General features: G+C 37.9%; 1 protein-coding gene across 1 annotated transcript in view; it reads left to right on the top strand.

The window, feature by feature from the left end:
- The first annotated feature begins 5,675 nt into the window (after window positions 1-5,675).
- LOC117304446 overlaps window positions 5,676-16,238 on the top strand; it is a 230,747-nt gene continuing 220,184 nt past the window's right edge. Inside the window, exon 1 of the mRNA XM_033788903.1 lies at window positions 5,676-6,998. Coding sequence (XP_033644794.1) covers window positions 6,708-6,998 — 291 coding nt within the window. The 5' untranslated portion in view covers window positions 5,676-6,707. The remainder of the gene's footprint in view (window positions 6,999-16,238) is intronic.

The following is a 16,238-nucleotide window of genomic DNA, read 5'->3' as shown; positions in this document are numbered from 1 at the left end:
TAGTTAATAATAAAAACTGAAAACACTGCACAAAACTATGCTTAGTCATTACCTACAGTAGGCCTACTTATGGGATTTGAGGCATTGCATGGTGAGGTATCAGTATATATTTGGTTTGTGGTAAACACCATGTGTGTATCTACTTGCTAGGTAGATTGTGTTCTTTTGAGAACTTACCTTCCTTTATATTCTGTTACCGCGTAACAGATTTTCATTACCTACTTGTTTTCAATCACAAAGTTTTATATCTTGATGAAGTGTTTGAATTGTCACAGTGGTTAATCAAGGGTAAAAACTAAACACATAGAGTGGGCGTCTGGGCTCGGAAAACTCGTATTGTCCAGGGTTTGGTTTGCTAAAGCGTCACGGTCGGCCTGTTACCTTAGAGCTGATGTTCAGCAAGGTTTAATGCAGCTCCTGAATATTTCTTTGAACTGCAGAATGTTCAATACGAGTAAGATTTCTGTGGAGGACAAAGCTATCATTTGCAATCAGTTAAAAAAGGCTGCCTGTGCGTTTATTGAAATGATTTCATTACAGCTATGAGAAAAAAAAATTGTTTAATTTTCGGCGCCTTTGAATGGTTTACAGGAAAGTGGGCCTTATAAATGCTGTATTAATATTATTATAAATTAGGCCTACTGGGTCAGTAGGCTTTTTATTGGTCTGTAGTGAACATACTCCTTCAAAACATGTTGAAAATAAAAGTTATTGCAGAACTGAAGCCATAAATACAATATATCTGAATTATTAACAGTGTCAGACATCTCAGAAAAAAAGTATTAAAGTATTAAAGTATTAAAGGACAGGACAATCAAACTTGTGAACAATGAGCTAGATAAAAATTTGAAGTAACTGTGGTTGAGACTGGAGCCAGCTTTTCAGATCTTGTTCTTGTTTACTCAAGCCAAAAGGAAATCTCCTGATGTGGTCAATAAATAGACAATATGGGATATTAACTACTAGTCAATAAATAGACAGTTGCAGTGCTACAGTCAATACAAATGCAGTTCAGAGAATTAGGGTTCCTTTATACAATTGTCATGGACTTACTTATGTAACCCAGTTATGTAAGGGATGCATTGTTAAAGATATCTAGGTAGGTGACCTGTGGTTTAGAGGATGCTGTGGTATTTAAGATGGGGGTGGTATGTAAGATGGGGGTGTGTACATTGTTATTAATACAGTCCATCTGAACGTCCCTACTTACATTCAAGTGAAAATAAGAGATGAGATTGACAAAATCCTTAAAAGATGAGAAAATAGAATTAGCTGTTGCGAACTGCTTACCAACCAAAAAGAACCTATGGTATAAACGCAAAAATTAATGCATGGCCTGAAATTTTGACCCTAGCAAAGTTGTTCTCAAAGTCCATAAACAAATATTTATACAAAAATAAAACAATAAGTGAAAACTTTGTTGATACATAAGGAGTAAGAGCAATCTTAGATGCCAAGTGTTAATAAAATCAACATCATCTCACTAACGTAATCCAAGACTCTCAGACAGTGCAGTTGTCAACCCCCTACCTAGCAACTCCACATCATCTAAGACATCCTGGCAAAAAGTCAACTTAAAGGCCCTGGACACCGTTTCTCTCACTTGGTGTATTCCAGCATATGCATAAAAATAACAAACCTGTGAAAATTTGGACTCATTGATCATTGAAGTTGCAAGAGAATAATGAAAGAAAAGACACTCTTGTTGCACATTTTTGTGTGCTTTCAGATGCCTAAAAAGGGTTTCCTGCCTGAAGTCTTTAAATATTTGATTGAGAAATGACTGCTTTCTCAAAAACTACGTTACTTCAGAGGGAGCCGTTTCTAACAATGTTTTATACTATCAACCTCTCCCCATTACTCGTTACCAAGTAAGGTTTTATGCTTATAATTATTTTGAGTACTTACCAATAGCGTCCAGTGCCTTTATGTTGGAGTGGAGTAATGAAACTTGATCTGAGATGATGGTGGATATAAACTCCATCTTGGCAACCAAGGTCACCCGTGATACCAATACCATAGGAGCATGACATCAGTGTTGCTCACTGAATATATTGTTGCATCTGTTTGTGTTGGTCCTTCTATGTAATAATTCAGTCCAAGTTGGGAGGTTGACTGTTGTTTATCAACGGAATTGTTGTGTAATGGACTGGGGAATATGCTGGACTTTCAAAGAGACAAAATTGGTATGTACTGTAAGCATTTCCGACATTCTTTGATTGAGTGATGTTTGAAGCTTTGCATGGTGTGAATGATAAGAGTAAACTATAAAATTAATAGTAAACTTGCGCATACAACCATCTAACTAATTCTATTTTGACGGAGTGGTGGCTCTGAAAAGAGCCGGTGTGGTTTTGACGTTTCAAACAGTATACTCTGCTCTTGTTCAGGCTTTCTCCTGCAGACTAGCAGAGTATACTGTTTACTATTGTTAATAGTAATCCAAATAATGCAGTTTTAAATATTTCAGGTGACAAAAATGAAACATAAGAGCTGTTGCCATAAAACAAACCAAGATTTGTAATATTGAAATCAGAACTACTTTGAAAATTTCTACCTCCATTCTTTGAATAAGATGAAGCAGTAGAAAACAGTTTAGATCCACCCATCTTGTTCAATTCCTTGTACGTAATTGTTGTGACAGTCATCATTTAACCCTAGCCTTTTACATCTGATGTTATTGACATTTCTTAGGTAAATACCGCCTTGATCTTGTGGAAGATTTATTACTTGTGATGCATGAGCCAGAGTGAAATCATATCAAACATAAGATTGCTAGTGAGATGGGAAAATTACGATTTGGGTATGTTGGTTATAAATGTTAAGATTGAGTTGCCAAAACCAGAAGAAATTCATTCAAATTTTGGGTTTGATGCACAAAAACCCCAGATGTTTTAAGCAGACAACAAGTTTTGCTTCAGTTGAATGAGATGATGCATGTAATTACTTGACATTCTGTTTGTCTAGAATTTCCCTGTAATCAGCACCTTTGCCCTTATGCTCCCTTTCTCTTCAGTGTTTGAATTTCATTTTGTTACAATGAGAAGTGTACATACAACATACTCCCATAATTTTCAAAGCTTCAGGGGATGATGATTTTGGTCTATGAAGCCTTTGTAGTATTGTATTCTGCTCTACCAACCAGGGTCCAATTTCACAAAGCTTGTAAGCACACAAAAAATGCTAAGCAGAAAATAGTATTGGTTAATAGCAGAAACAGGTTACCAGCCAAAATTGCATTAAGTTCGCATTGTTGTGGCTTGTGCCTCACTCAATGTTTGCTTAGCAAAGAAATTTGTAGCAATATTTTCTGCTTAACATCTTTATGAAATTAGGGCCAGAATGTGGCACCATGCCCCTGGTGATAGTTGATTCGGGTCAACGGCCCAAATCAGGTAGGTGTAGCCCTCACCTTAAAGTGGCCGTCCAATGTTAGGCAATATCTCATTAAAGCCATTGGACTCTTTTGGTAAACAGTATTGTCAAAAGGCCCACACTTCGTGTATCACAACTTATATATAAAATAACAAACCTGTGAAAATTAGGCTCAATCGGTCATCGGAGTCGAGAGAAAATAACGGGAAAACCCGCCCTTGTTTCCGCACGTTTCGCCGTGTCATTACATGTGTTTAAATAAATCTGTAATTCTTGATATCGAGAATTGATTACTGTTTTAATGTTTTCTCAAATCGTAAAGCGTTTCATGGAATATTATTTTAAGAGAAGTCTTTCACCATTACCTTCTGTAAACCCTGTAAGTTATTTGTAAATCTTTGAACTTTTTTTCTTTTCTGTTCTGGAAGTGTTTAAAATGGCTTTAAAAGAAAATGTTTGTGAATTATATTTTGACTGACATTTTAAAGTTCAAACATTAACAACTATAGACTTACTATTATTGACCAATAGAGGGATAATACTCATCCTGCATGTAACAAGATCTCCAGATTTTTACATTATATCCCTGCTCAACCCAGCTGTGTAGTAATGAGCTTTCACAGACTGATGTGCGTGTGTAGACTACACCACGATCAACCACACCATGTAATTAAAGTGTCACCTGCTTCATATGACCATGTGAGGTTTCTTGTAGTCACGTGGTACACCGTGGTCCACACCATGCTTACTGATGGTGGTGTAGGGGACTTTTTTTTTTTAATAATCGAAGGGATTTCACACGTTTGTTTCGCACGGTAGATAATAATGTAACCAAGGCTGGGTGGATGTGATTTAAAGAGTAGGGGAGATCTTGGCGTCTTGAAATTAAAATAACCAGTCCAGAAAGATGACCTCATGGCCAAGATCCCAATAGGTTGTTTTAAGGAGGAACCCAATCAAGTTTAAGTACCAAGTACTCAGTATCGAGTGAATACTAGTACCAGTACCAGTAATCCTGAGATTTATTTCTATCTGACATTTATTTCCATCTGCGCAAAATTGTGTTTAACTTTGGTCTTCTTTTTAATAAGTTTGTTTACTGGACACCTTGCTCAACTTAGTTTACTTCTCAGCTAAGATCCATTAGTTCCATTCCAGCCCAATACCCATTCCAGCCACCCTAGACCCTTTTCAGCTACCTTATGCCCATTCAAGCCACCCTCTTAACCCATTCCATTCACCCAGATCAATTACAGCCACCTTAGATGTTTCATTGTGAATTAAAGAGTCAGTTGGTTTTCTCAAATGTAACACCCAGTGAGTTCAGGGCCCTTTGTTCCTTTCTCCAAGCCCTTGTAGCCTGGCGTTTTTCAGGATTGACGCCACTGCGTCTGATTCTGACCTAGTTTCACCTTGAAAGGTTTTGGTTCCTCAAATAATTTCAAGATAATTGTGATCCATTTTTTAGAACTCGCCTTATGAGTATTAAGTAATTAACCACAATGGAAATGACTGGGTAAATTTTAAAACATTTTGGATTTGTCAATAAAAATTTGAGTATAACTGGTATTTATAATTTTAGATTAGCTTAGATTTTATGTTTGTTTTCAAGATGTTCATTCTTTATGTCCCAAAGTCTTCTACAGTGATTTAAATATCATTTACTAAGACAAAGCAAGCCATTAATGTAGAAATAAATTAGAGTAGACTGTAAGTAATATTTTCTTTCTTTTATATTACATTGTCGGCAGTCTTTAAACTTAAAACAACAAACATCAGAACATTTGTGTTATTCCCTTGAGAAATAAACAAATTAAATCATTAATGCTCTTGAAAATGTTCTTGATTCTCACATGATGAAAACAATGCCCAGTAAAATCGTTCAATATTTCATGGTCTGTCTGCTCTCTGAAAAAGAAAACAAAGGACAGATTATTGATAAATCACACCCTTATTTATTTACCCAAATATCCACTGAACTGTAAGTAATATAGACCACTGGGAATTTATTTTGTCTGCATTGTGTATGGGAAATAGAAAAATCATCTCAGGGTATTGTGTATACATTTATTTTAAATGATGCTAACAATGAGTGAATGGTTTGGAGGAATATAGGCCAAGTCAACCGGAGCAACGTGGTATAGCCCTGAAGGGGGGATCCGGGACTCATTAATATCCACGCGGCCAGTCAGTGAGGCAGTATCGCTGAGAAGAATATTCAGAGGGCATAAATTATGCTCATGAAAGAGGAGGCCTTCTTCTGTCTGGAGTAGATCTCCCTCGATCACATGGAGTAGGGGAGAGGGGGAGTAAAACTGTGCCAGGCGTTAGAGTGTAGGGAGCTGAGTCATAGCTTAAGATGGCAGCCGCCATGCGTAGAAGATGAGATAGAATTATTCCGACGATAAGAAGCCGTAGATATTTTCTCTCTTTGGCGAACATCTGATTCGTGTTTTATTGTCATCCATCTCGGAGTGTCAACCGTGTTGTTGTCTAGTCAGACGTTGTACATTCCACGAGGGGGGATCTTGTTGCCTCTATCATCAGCAGCGGTTGGACAGACAATCCCATCTTCTTTGATGACATCATCGGAGCGTTGATGACAACATGTGTACATACATTATCAGATGTTTAGTCTGCGACTATTATGCTAACGTGACAAATTGTTAGATTTATTTCCGGGATTAACAACAGCTCATGGAAAGATTGTTGGGATTTTACATTGTCCACCGTTGAAGTTTCTAATTGATGGATAGTAGAATCATCTCATCTCATTTAACCAATTGCTTCCAGACGGCTTTATTTTGTATAGAGAGCACACACCTATATTCAAGCAGTACTGTTGCCATCTTAGTCTAGATGAAGATGTAGGAATTTTTCAGCGTCTATGAACCAGCAGCACTTACTTGATTGTTGCTTCTCATATCACACACCTTGCATACTCATCAGATGAGTAACCAAGCCTTTTGAGAAATTGTTTCTGACGACCTAGTCATCCATCTGCCAGAGTAGATTTGTGTTGAGATATAATCGTCAGTCTTGTAGAAGCTATTGTAGCAACACGTTACCTTTTGGAATCAATTGAAAAACCATGACGCTAAAGAGGGATAACATCTGTGGCCATCTGCTTTGAACATCTTCATATTATAAGAATCGCTTCTCCTTATGGTCGGATGTCTCCAGATGGGAAGACAATGAGATGATTTGGTCCTCGTTGGATATTTATCCCGTAGGAGGGGTCGCTAGACTTTCCTGGAAAGAAGATCTCTCAACATTTTAAAGATTGAACTCTTTTTAAGTTAAACTTCTATGAGTAAAAATATCAGTGCAATATGGGCGGGAAAGCCTGCAAACTTAACTGCTGCGGTTGCTTGCGTGACTCTAACGATGATATCCCGTCATCGTTGTCGCAGCCGTTCTATCGCGACCCTCCACGCGCAGCTCGGCCAAAAGAGAAAAAGAAATCCAAGTTTCACCGTCCTAAGTTCTTAAAGAGGAGGAGCAATAAAGATGATGGAGGGGGGACAAAGAAACCGAAGAATGGCTCGAAGAGGGAGAGCTTTACCCAGGGATTACGAGTGCAATATTCCAAAATTCCGGACCAAGATAGTGCAGATTTGGAGGTAGGGTTAGATGCTTGTTTTGGTTTTGTTACCCGTTATCTGGTTGTCCTGAAATGAATATTGATTTCATGTAGGTTATGAATATATACCACAGCAGTGCAAATTTTTGCAAGAGTTTTAAGAGAGTTGTTTATTGTGTCAGTGCAGATTGAGTGTTTTCCGTTAACACAAGTTGCTCATTTAAAAGCCATCGGATCTTTCAGCAAATACATCTTGGCCTCAGCTTTAGGCCGTGTCCGATTTTGTGGCAACAGCCACTGCTATGGGTAGATTTCCGCATCATCATGCGTTGAAGTATATCCTTACCAACAGTCAAAGCCATAGCTTTAGCCGCCAATTCATATTTGGCCTTAGTTGTGAGGTGATGCTTTGTTTAAACGTTTGTCCGGAAGTGAAATATCAACAGTGGTTTCACAACAAGATTGATGATTGGTTGTCTGGCGATAAAGTACCCAGTCAATTGGTTCTTCATTCATGACGCTGATATTGACTTTAAACAGTCTGGGCCAATGTCAACATAAAGAAGCTTTATCCAGCTCGGCTCAAGTTAAAGGGACTCTGTTTGATTACAAAGTGGATATGTCATCCAGGAAATATAACTCAGATTTAATATTGATCCGAGAGCAATCTGAAAGTTTTTTGTCTTAGATCAAGCAGCTTTAGAACACCCTATTTGTACAGAATTGATCTCTGAGCTATCTGAGTTTTGAAGAGGTCATTATCACATCATATGATATAATGTGATAATAAAAACCTTGTTGCTTCAAGTTTTGTTATAAGCGCAATAGTCTTTATCTGTCTTTAACTAGTTTCCAGAACTGTATAATGCATTTTTGAAAGGGCAAGGGCACCAAGGCATTTTCTCCTTGGTAAAGGGCACCCTATGAGGAAATTTCTACTGGAGCATTTTAAGGGCACCAAGGCAATGACAAGGGGGCATGGAGGCAATTGCATTTGTTTTCTCCGTTAAGTATCAGACCTGAGTTATTCAAACGTGCATGCTGTTATTTCATGTCAACCAGTCACATATTTTCAACGGTACATGGTGTAAGTTCTCATTCCTGTATTGTGAGAACTTTTACTCTTTCTTGTCCTATCTATTTGATCAGTTGTTTTTAGTCTCTGGACTTTTGTTCTGGCGTATTAGTTCTCATGTGTGTGATGTTTGAAGCTTTGCATGGTGCGAAGGACAAGAATAAACTTTAAATAATACTGAGAGAAATGTGGCCCTGAAAAGAGCCGGTTTGGTCTCAACGTTTCAGACAGTATACTCTGCTTGTCTTCAGGAGAAAGCTGGTTTAATACCCAGTCATTGACGATGATGATTTTGCTTGTGTCAGTGAGGGATACACCTCACCATAACTTGCTTCTCTTTATCTAGGTGTATAAATGGGTAGGGCTGATATGAAAGAGTGTTTGATCAAGCCCTCAGTGTTCATTAGTCGCTTGGGGTTATATGCTTCCCCATGGTGTTGGGGAAAAGGAATTGTTGAAGCGTGTCTAATGATCAGCCATAAGAATAACGTACATGGTGATAAAAAAAACTAACTTTGAATAGATGTACTTTGACAGATGTACTTTGTATGCAGAGCACAAAGCCTGTAAATTGGCTTGACATTCTTCCCACAATACTAAAAAAAAAGCACTAACTTTTAATTATTGGCTTAAGCATTTTCAGTCTTTGTATACTCACAGAGCAATAAACTAGATGGTAAAATTAATAGGGTATAATTTGATGTTGTCCCGTATGAACAATCTATGTACTACTAAACCCGGGTTCAAGGTTTCTGTGAATGGAATACATATTTTGATGTCACAACTCCATTTTTTCGCTGCGAATACTTTGCAGGAGTTGATGAGCACAAGTCAACTTTTCTGAATTATTCATTGCGATTTTTGAGATTTCAAAATTCGTATCGCATTCGCATTCGCAGGAAGTATAAACCAGGTTTGACTTCATACTAGGCGCATGCAGGCAAAGTTTCACATCATTAAGGTTTCGTACATTCCAACTTTTAAATTCAGGAAAAAAAAACAACAACAAAGAAACACTAAGCTTATATTTCTGATGAATCAAGTGACAAAGTCCATTGTGGAGACTTGAGTTCAATTCATCTGAGGGTCAGTCATGTTTTTTAGTCAGCGAAGAGTAAACACCATTCTTGCTTAGTGTAAATATTGGTCAGAGCTTTAAAAGTCCCTTTATTGTGTGAGAAGACATGATAATAATGAGAAATACTGTGTGTCAAAATAATAACAACTTTTCGCTGTGTTTATTTAACCGTGGGTTGCCAAGGTATGTTTTTTGAGTCATGAGAACATAGCTAGAAGTATAGAGGTGTTGGAAATTGAAGTGCTGTACTTGTTATTTTAGAATCAACGACCTTTAGCGTGCTACCACAATCGTTGTCATGTACCCTGCGTTCAATAGCAGTTATATATACTGATTTATTGAGTATAAAGAAGGGATCAGACTATGCTGACCTTCTAGGCTCTGGTTGGTTTAAATGAATGATGGCTTAAAAAAGGGCTGTGACATGCCGACTAGCGTTGTATCCACAGTTGGCTGTGCCAGGCGGGCCTGCCCAGAACATAATATTTTCGCCCAGCACTCTGAGCAAAATACACTGTGCTGCCCAGCACAGATTTCCCCCAGATTGCACTTCAGCAATGATGGCCCCATATTTAAAAATAAATAACTTGTTTGCCCTTCGTGGACTTACAGAGCCCACCACTAAAATTGATCTAGCTACAACACTTAATGCTGACTGTCCTTTTCAAAAACATACCAAGATTGCCGTCATGGACAATTTCATCGTTAACAAGTTCCTCTAAATTAAGGCCTACTTGTGCATGCATGAAAATTGATAGTTTCTGTGTTGGCAGAAATATCAAACAAAATGAGAATCAGGTGAGGTATGAAGTAATTACCACATTAGGGATAATAGCCTTCATGTATGGATTCAATTTCTTTAAGCTGCTAAGCCTAAAATAGTGCTTACCCATTATTTAATATTTGCTAAGCACAGATTAGCATGGAACCCGCGTCAAGTAATGTATGTTAGCGGGTAAGCTATATCTACAGCAAATCAACTTGCCACGCCCCAATCCTATTTTGTATTCCTAAGCAATGTTTATCTTTCAAACTTTTTTGAAGAAGAACAAAATTCCTTTAGATATAATACTCAACCATGCATCAACTAATATTATTAATAATATCAAATAAAACAGATAATTTTGAAATTAGAATAAATCGCAAGGTAGAAAGCAAATTTTCCCCCAAATTTGAGCTACATGTATACAATGTACGCACAACAAGTTAAGAAGAGAGTATTCAACATGTGTGACACATAATAGAGATATAAGAGGTGTACAGGGCTGTATGCTTCGTTTTTGAAAGGGCAAGGGCACCAAGGCAATTTTCTCTTTGGCAAGGGCACCCTATGAGGAAATTGTAAATTTCTACTGGAGCATTTCATGGGCACCAAGGCAATGGCAAGGGGCAACGGAGGCAATCGCCTTCATTGCCTCCGTGAAGTATCAGGCCTGGGTGTATACTTAATGCACATTATGCCATGTGCCCTCGGTCTGCAAATCCCTTACAGGTGCCCACAGTGATCTGCATAGTAATGTAGGCTCGTCGACAATCTATGTGAACCGGAATAAAATTGTTAAGTGCATGAAGCCCTTTTGAATAATGTGTAGGTCTACCGTATGTCAAGTTTAACATATCAAGCATATGGGCAGATAGCTTGATAATGAATATCTCAAAAGCGAGCTTGTACTTATGATGTTCGGTAGGCGTTGTGTGATTTTATAGATGTTAATTTAAAAAAAAAAATTATTTGTGTGATTGTTTTTAAATGCTACTGTATTATTGGATTTTGTGATAGGGATGTTTGTTCTAATATTGTATTTTTCAAGGAAAAGTGTGGTTAGAGATATACAAACATATATACATTTATAAACAAGAACCATAAAATTAAGGGTTTGTACAAATCATTGGCTAGGAATGGTGTATTCATTCAAATCCTCTAGCTTTCAAGGAACTTATAAAAAAGGGATGGTACATCATAGTTTTTGGGAAAAGTACATTCATTTCAATCCTCTATTTTTCAAGAAACATATCATTAAAGACAGTGGACACTATTGGTAATTGTCAAAAACCAGTCTTCTTACTTGGTGTACCTCAACATACGTATAAAAAAAACACACCTGTGAAAATTTGAGCTCAATCGGTCATCGAAGTTGCGAGATAATAATGAAAGAAGAAAACACCCTTTTCACACGAAGTTGTGTGCTTTCCGATGCTTGATTTTGAGACCTCAAATTCTAAATTTGAGGTCTCGAAATCAAATTTGTGGAAAACTACTTCGTTCTTGAAGACTACTCCACTTCAGAGGGAGCTGTTTCTCACAATGTTTTGTACCATCAACCTCTCCCCATTACTCGTCACCAAGTAAGGTTTCATGCTAATAATTATTTTGAGTAATTACCAATAGTGTCCACTGCCTTTAAAGGGTGGTGCATATCATTGGATAAGAAAAGTATACTCATTTCAATTCCCTAGTTTTCAAGGATAATATTTTTATGGAGGGGAAGTTGTGCAATGTTTTGGTTGATTTTTTAAAGGGCGTTTTAGTTTGATGAAATTCAACCTTTGCCCCTCGTATATTATAAATGCCAACATGGCAATGATTGTCTTGCAGTTAGCTTTTCCTTGAATTGGTGAATCCACACTGATTGGTTGTAATAACACACTGATTTCATTAAAAACTGATTTAATGACAGTAACTAATCTCTCTGCTGTATAAATACCCCAGCATTTGAACCACTATCATGTTACATGTTATGTGTAGCTCGTTTCACAAGCAGCATTTTGACAGGCGTCCCTTGCTTAGTTTGGGCATGCTTGTGAAACTTTACAAATAGCACTTCGTGTGAAAGGACAACAATTTTTGGACTGTCCAAGGTCCCAATGAAATCTTCTCAAGTTTGCTGTCCTTTATGGACAGTATAAACATTGTTTCCATTCACACGAGGCACACAATGTAATCATTTCACAACCATGCTAATAATAAGCAAGGGACCCTTGTTAAATTGTTGTCGTGTGAACACAGCAATCAGGTCAATGACGGTGTCTGGAGGGTCTGTAACCAAAGATCAAGTGGTCATGAAATAGTGTACAGGGGGTCAGCTTAAATTAATTCAATTGGGAAGGTCGATGCTCTTGAAAAATCGTGCACACAATTCTTGACACCTCATAAAAACCTTAAGCAAAGATTGTTTTGGGACAAATTGACTAAAAGAATTGTGCATACAATTCTTAGTATCCCATAAAAGTCCTTTGTTTGCTGGCTCCCTATTTTGTCAATACTTTTGTTCTGGGGTGCTAGCCAGAAGCCCTTTAACCTGTAACTGCTGTATTAATTAATAGCCAGGGACTACTCCCAACTTTATGATACAATGTGGGAAGCAGCAGCAGAAGGATCACTTAAAAATTGTTTATTTTATGAGTTTTTAGTACTCTAAATGTGACCTCATTTGAGATCTGATTGAACATGGAGGTAGAAATAGACAAAGTGCTCGCTAATTAGTCAGGTCATAAGATTCTTTCTAATAGAATGTCTCGCTCATTTCCTTAATGTGTTGAGGCAAAGTCTGAGGGACCAAAGTGGACCCAAAAATCGTCAAATATGCGGGAGACTTATATGGTCTATTGAAACAAAGAAAATGGTTACCGGGAAGAACACAAAGGTTGTTGCTTCAGCTTCAAACATCAGTAAAATACATCTGTTGTAAAACATCTGTCTGCCCTGAGTAAAACCTGTGGTCATATGTTGCTCATTATTTTTTCCCTAAAACTTAAACTCATTCCTAGTAGTGGTTTCTGTATGCAATGGGAGACTTTCTGGGACGATAGAGGGCAGCAGACTTACCGGGTAAATCCATTGTTCTCAGAATTATGCGCATGTTCAGAACTACGTAAACAATGGAAATTTACCCGGTATGTCTGCTGCCACCTAGCGTTGGAAAGTCTCCTATTATGTATTGATTTCTGTAAAGTATGGATGCATACATGTTTATAGTACAGACTTTTGAATAAGTGTCTAAAGTGCCTTGATCCACACAGTCATTGTGAGTGTATAATGACTCACACAAGGCTTGCCGGTCATTCATCATAGAGGCAGTAGTCCCTAGACATGCTAGATGACTGGCCCATCTCTGCATTCCCCTTGCTATGTTTGTTCAACTGTACACCTGCATCTAATATTCACAGTTCTTAAAATTACATGCACTGAATAAATATGATTGGTTGAATAGAAATGGTAGAGTAAGACATAGAGAGTTGTTCCCCAGGGATCCATTTTGGGACCATTTAGGTTTGGTTTGCCCTTTTTGTTTCAGGCATGCTCTATAAAGATCTTGTTTGGTTTGGTGGGAAGTAAAGAACATTTCAATCCTATCCACTGACTGATTTTGTTTGAATAGAAATAGTATAGTAAGACATAGGGAGATGTTCCCCAGGGATCAATGTTGGGACCACGTTTTGTGTGCACTTTATGTTTCAGTGCTCTCAAAAGGTTTGCGAATGAAGACTGGATAGTGTGTAATGCACAATAAAGAACATTGAGTCATGTTCACTGACTAATTTTGACATCTCTAGAACCAAAACTGTTTTCTTGTTTGCAAAGTAGAAGAATTTCAGTGTGGGAGTAGAAACATAACAACAAAATAAAATAAATATTAGTACTGGCACTGGCTATTTTTTTCTTTCTTATAGCTTCTTGGGTTTTCCAAATGGTTTTTTTTGTTGTTGACGTTTTGGGAGTCAGAGGAATTTGAATGTGGGAGTAGGTCCATAACAATTATTAGTAATTGTTGTGTATTTCCCCGGGGTCCCTGGCATACTGCTGTCAATGTTTTTATAAAGCTTGAAGCATCAAAGTGTGGGAGTTTGGGAGTTCATTATACATTCATTACAAGAAGGAAAATATTAAACTAATTAGTAATTTCGTATGGATTGGTAATAACTTAGTTATTTGCCGTGAAGCAGTGGCTCACGCGTCCTTTGAATGGGACGTGAAGCCCTTGGTCCCATGTGTTGTGTAACACACGTAAAAGAACCCAAATGCACTTATCGAAAAGAGAAGGGGTTCGCCCCTGTGTTCCTGCTTTGTTTGGCAGTTTAATGCCACACACAGCACCTTGTAAACCATTACATGGTGCTATGTAAAAGGAGTAGGCCTCATAATTCAAAACCTAGTACCACATTCCTTGCAGGAGAATAATGTATGTTAAAGCGCCTTGAGCATCACTGAGTGATGTTTATGCGTGCTATATAAGAAGCCAATATTATTATTATTATTATTATTATTATGAGTAGGAAGCTATGTCAGTTATGATTTTCTTCAATATGGGATAAACCCCAATCTTTCTTGTGACTCACCCCAGACATTCCAAAGATCACTGCTCTATTCCCAAGATACATGATATAGGTTACATCATCCCAGGCCTTAAAAAACACACTATTATGTTGATGCACCTGGTCATTGCTTGGCTAAACACTGAGAGTGGGGTCCAGTGACAGAGGAATTAAGGCTAGAAATGCCGTGTAACATTTATCACAATTTTTGTTTGTCTTTGTTCACCCCAAATTGTATTCATAATTAGGCAAACACCTTTTAAGTAAAGTGTGGTGTCACAATACAAATCACTATGGTATTGCTGACAATTAACTTTGTCTTCTGATTAATTTTATATCATTGTAAAATCGAGCCCGGGTTCCTTGCCCCAAAACAATGATGAATACAGGGCCCGAACCCTGGCTCTGCTTATCACCAATTTCAGTGCATATGATCACCACTCTCAAAAGTCTGCGCACATAGGCACAAGCAAAATTTCGTTATAAGAGATGTTAAATTTGCATCAGGGATAAAAATATTTTTTTTTTTACCGATACACCGATGTGTGTTAGCACTGTATACTCAGTACTTTCCCGAGTCCTGTGAAAAAATATCACAGGCATGTTACAAAATTTTCTTGCCTTGTTGGAATTAACTTGATCTAAGCGCAACATCCTCTGCTTACGTAAGCGCCGATTCTTAGCTTACGGTAAGTAGAGCCTTGAAGTTGGGCCCAGCTCTCACTGTATGTAACAAGTGGCCTTTACTCAGGTCAGAATGTCCCTGCTAACCTATGAAACACACTTGAAGTAAGCACGTAACTCTCACTTTCTTCCGTAAGCACAACTTCTTAGCTTACGATAAGCAGATCCTTGGAGTTGGGCCCAGCTCTCACTGTATGTACAGTATATATGTGGCCTTTACTAATCAGGTCAAGATAAGTCTAGACAGTGTTTATTTAGTAACCCCTGAGGGTGTTTACAACCTGCCATGTCACTCTAAAGAGCTGATAATTGTTTGCCTTGATGTTGAGCGCTGCCTGGCTTGTATTCAAGATCAGATCTAGTGTATTGGATTAGTATTATTTACTTTGTGTGAAGTTTGTTCCGCCTCAAATCACCCTGACAAATATTTGCATCTGAGTTGATGTTATTATCAGGAAAACTGTTTTCTTAACAAGTTTCCTTTGAATTGAATATTACTCCAACCTTTTTTTTGGATTTTGATCAAAGAAATTTTACTGGAGCGAGATTTCAACCTGTGATCCCTGGATTCACTAACTGAGCTACCGAGCTCTTATGTTGGAGATCTCCCTATTTTGTCATTATCTTTGGTTGGGGGTGCCAGTCAGAAGTCGTTCAGTCTGTAACTGCTGTATAACCAGGGATCACACCCAAGTTTACGCTACAACCTGGGAAGCAGCAGGAGAGGGACCACCTTTACGAGGATGCAACTTTTTATTTCAGAAATAAAGTAATAAACCACAAGGGACTCTCACTCAGTAAATTTACCAACTTAGTTTCCTTTATGGTCTATAACTTGTTGAAACTTGACAGACATTATTCACTCGTGGAAATCATCTGTTTGAAACTTCTTCAGTAGGACTTTGCATGGTATAACTAAGAGCTCACTTCTCCTGGGTTGTGTGGCTGGTGCAGGGGTGATTTTGCGTCACTGTAGGGTCGGCAGAGTTAGTTAAACCTCGCTGAGGCCACTTCCCCTTGTGATTTTGTCGATCCAGCGGAGTTTTCCAACCCCACAACGGTGTCCAAGTGCGGTTCCATTAAGTGAAGTCACGTTTTAAATATTCAAATTGGAACCATATTGATAAAAA

The sequence above is a fragment of the Asterias rubens genome, chromosome 21, assembly GCF_902459465.1.
Source record: "Asterias rubens chromosome 21, eAstRub1.3, whole genome shotgun sequence".
Lineage (NCBI taxonomy): Eukaryota > Metazoa > Echinodermata > Asteroidea > Forcipulatida > Asteriidae > Asterias > Asterias rubens.
The sequence above is the reverse complement of the archived record's forward strand: the minus strand, read 5'-3'. Positions and strand labels throughout refer to the sequence as shown.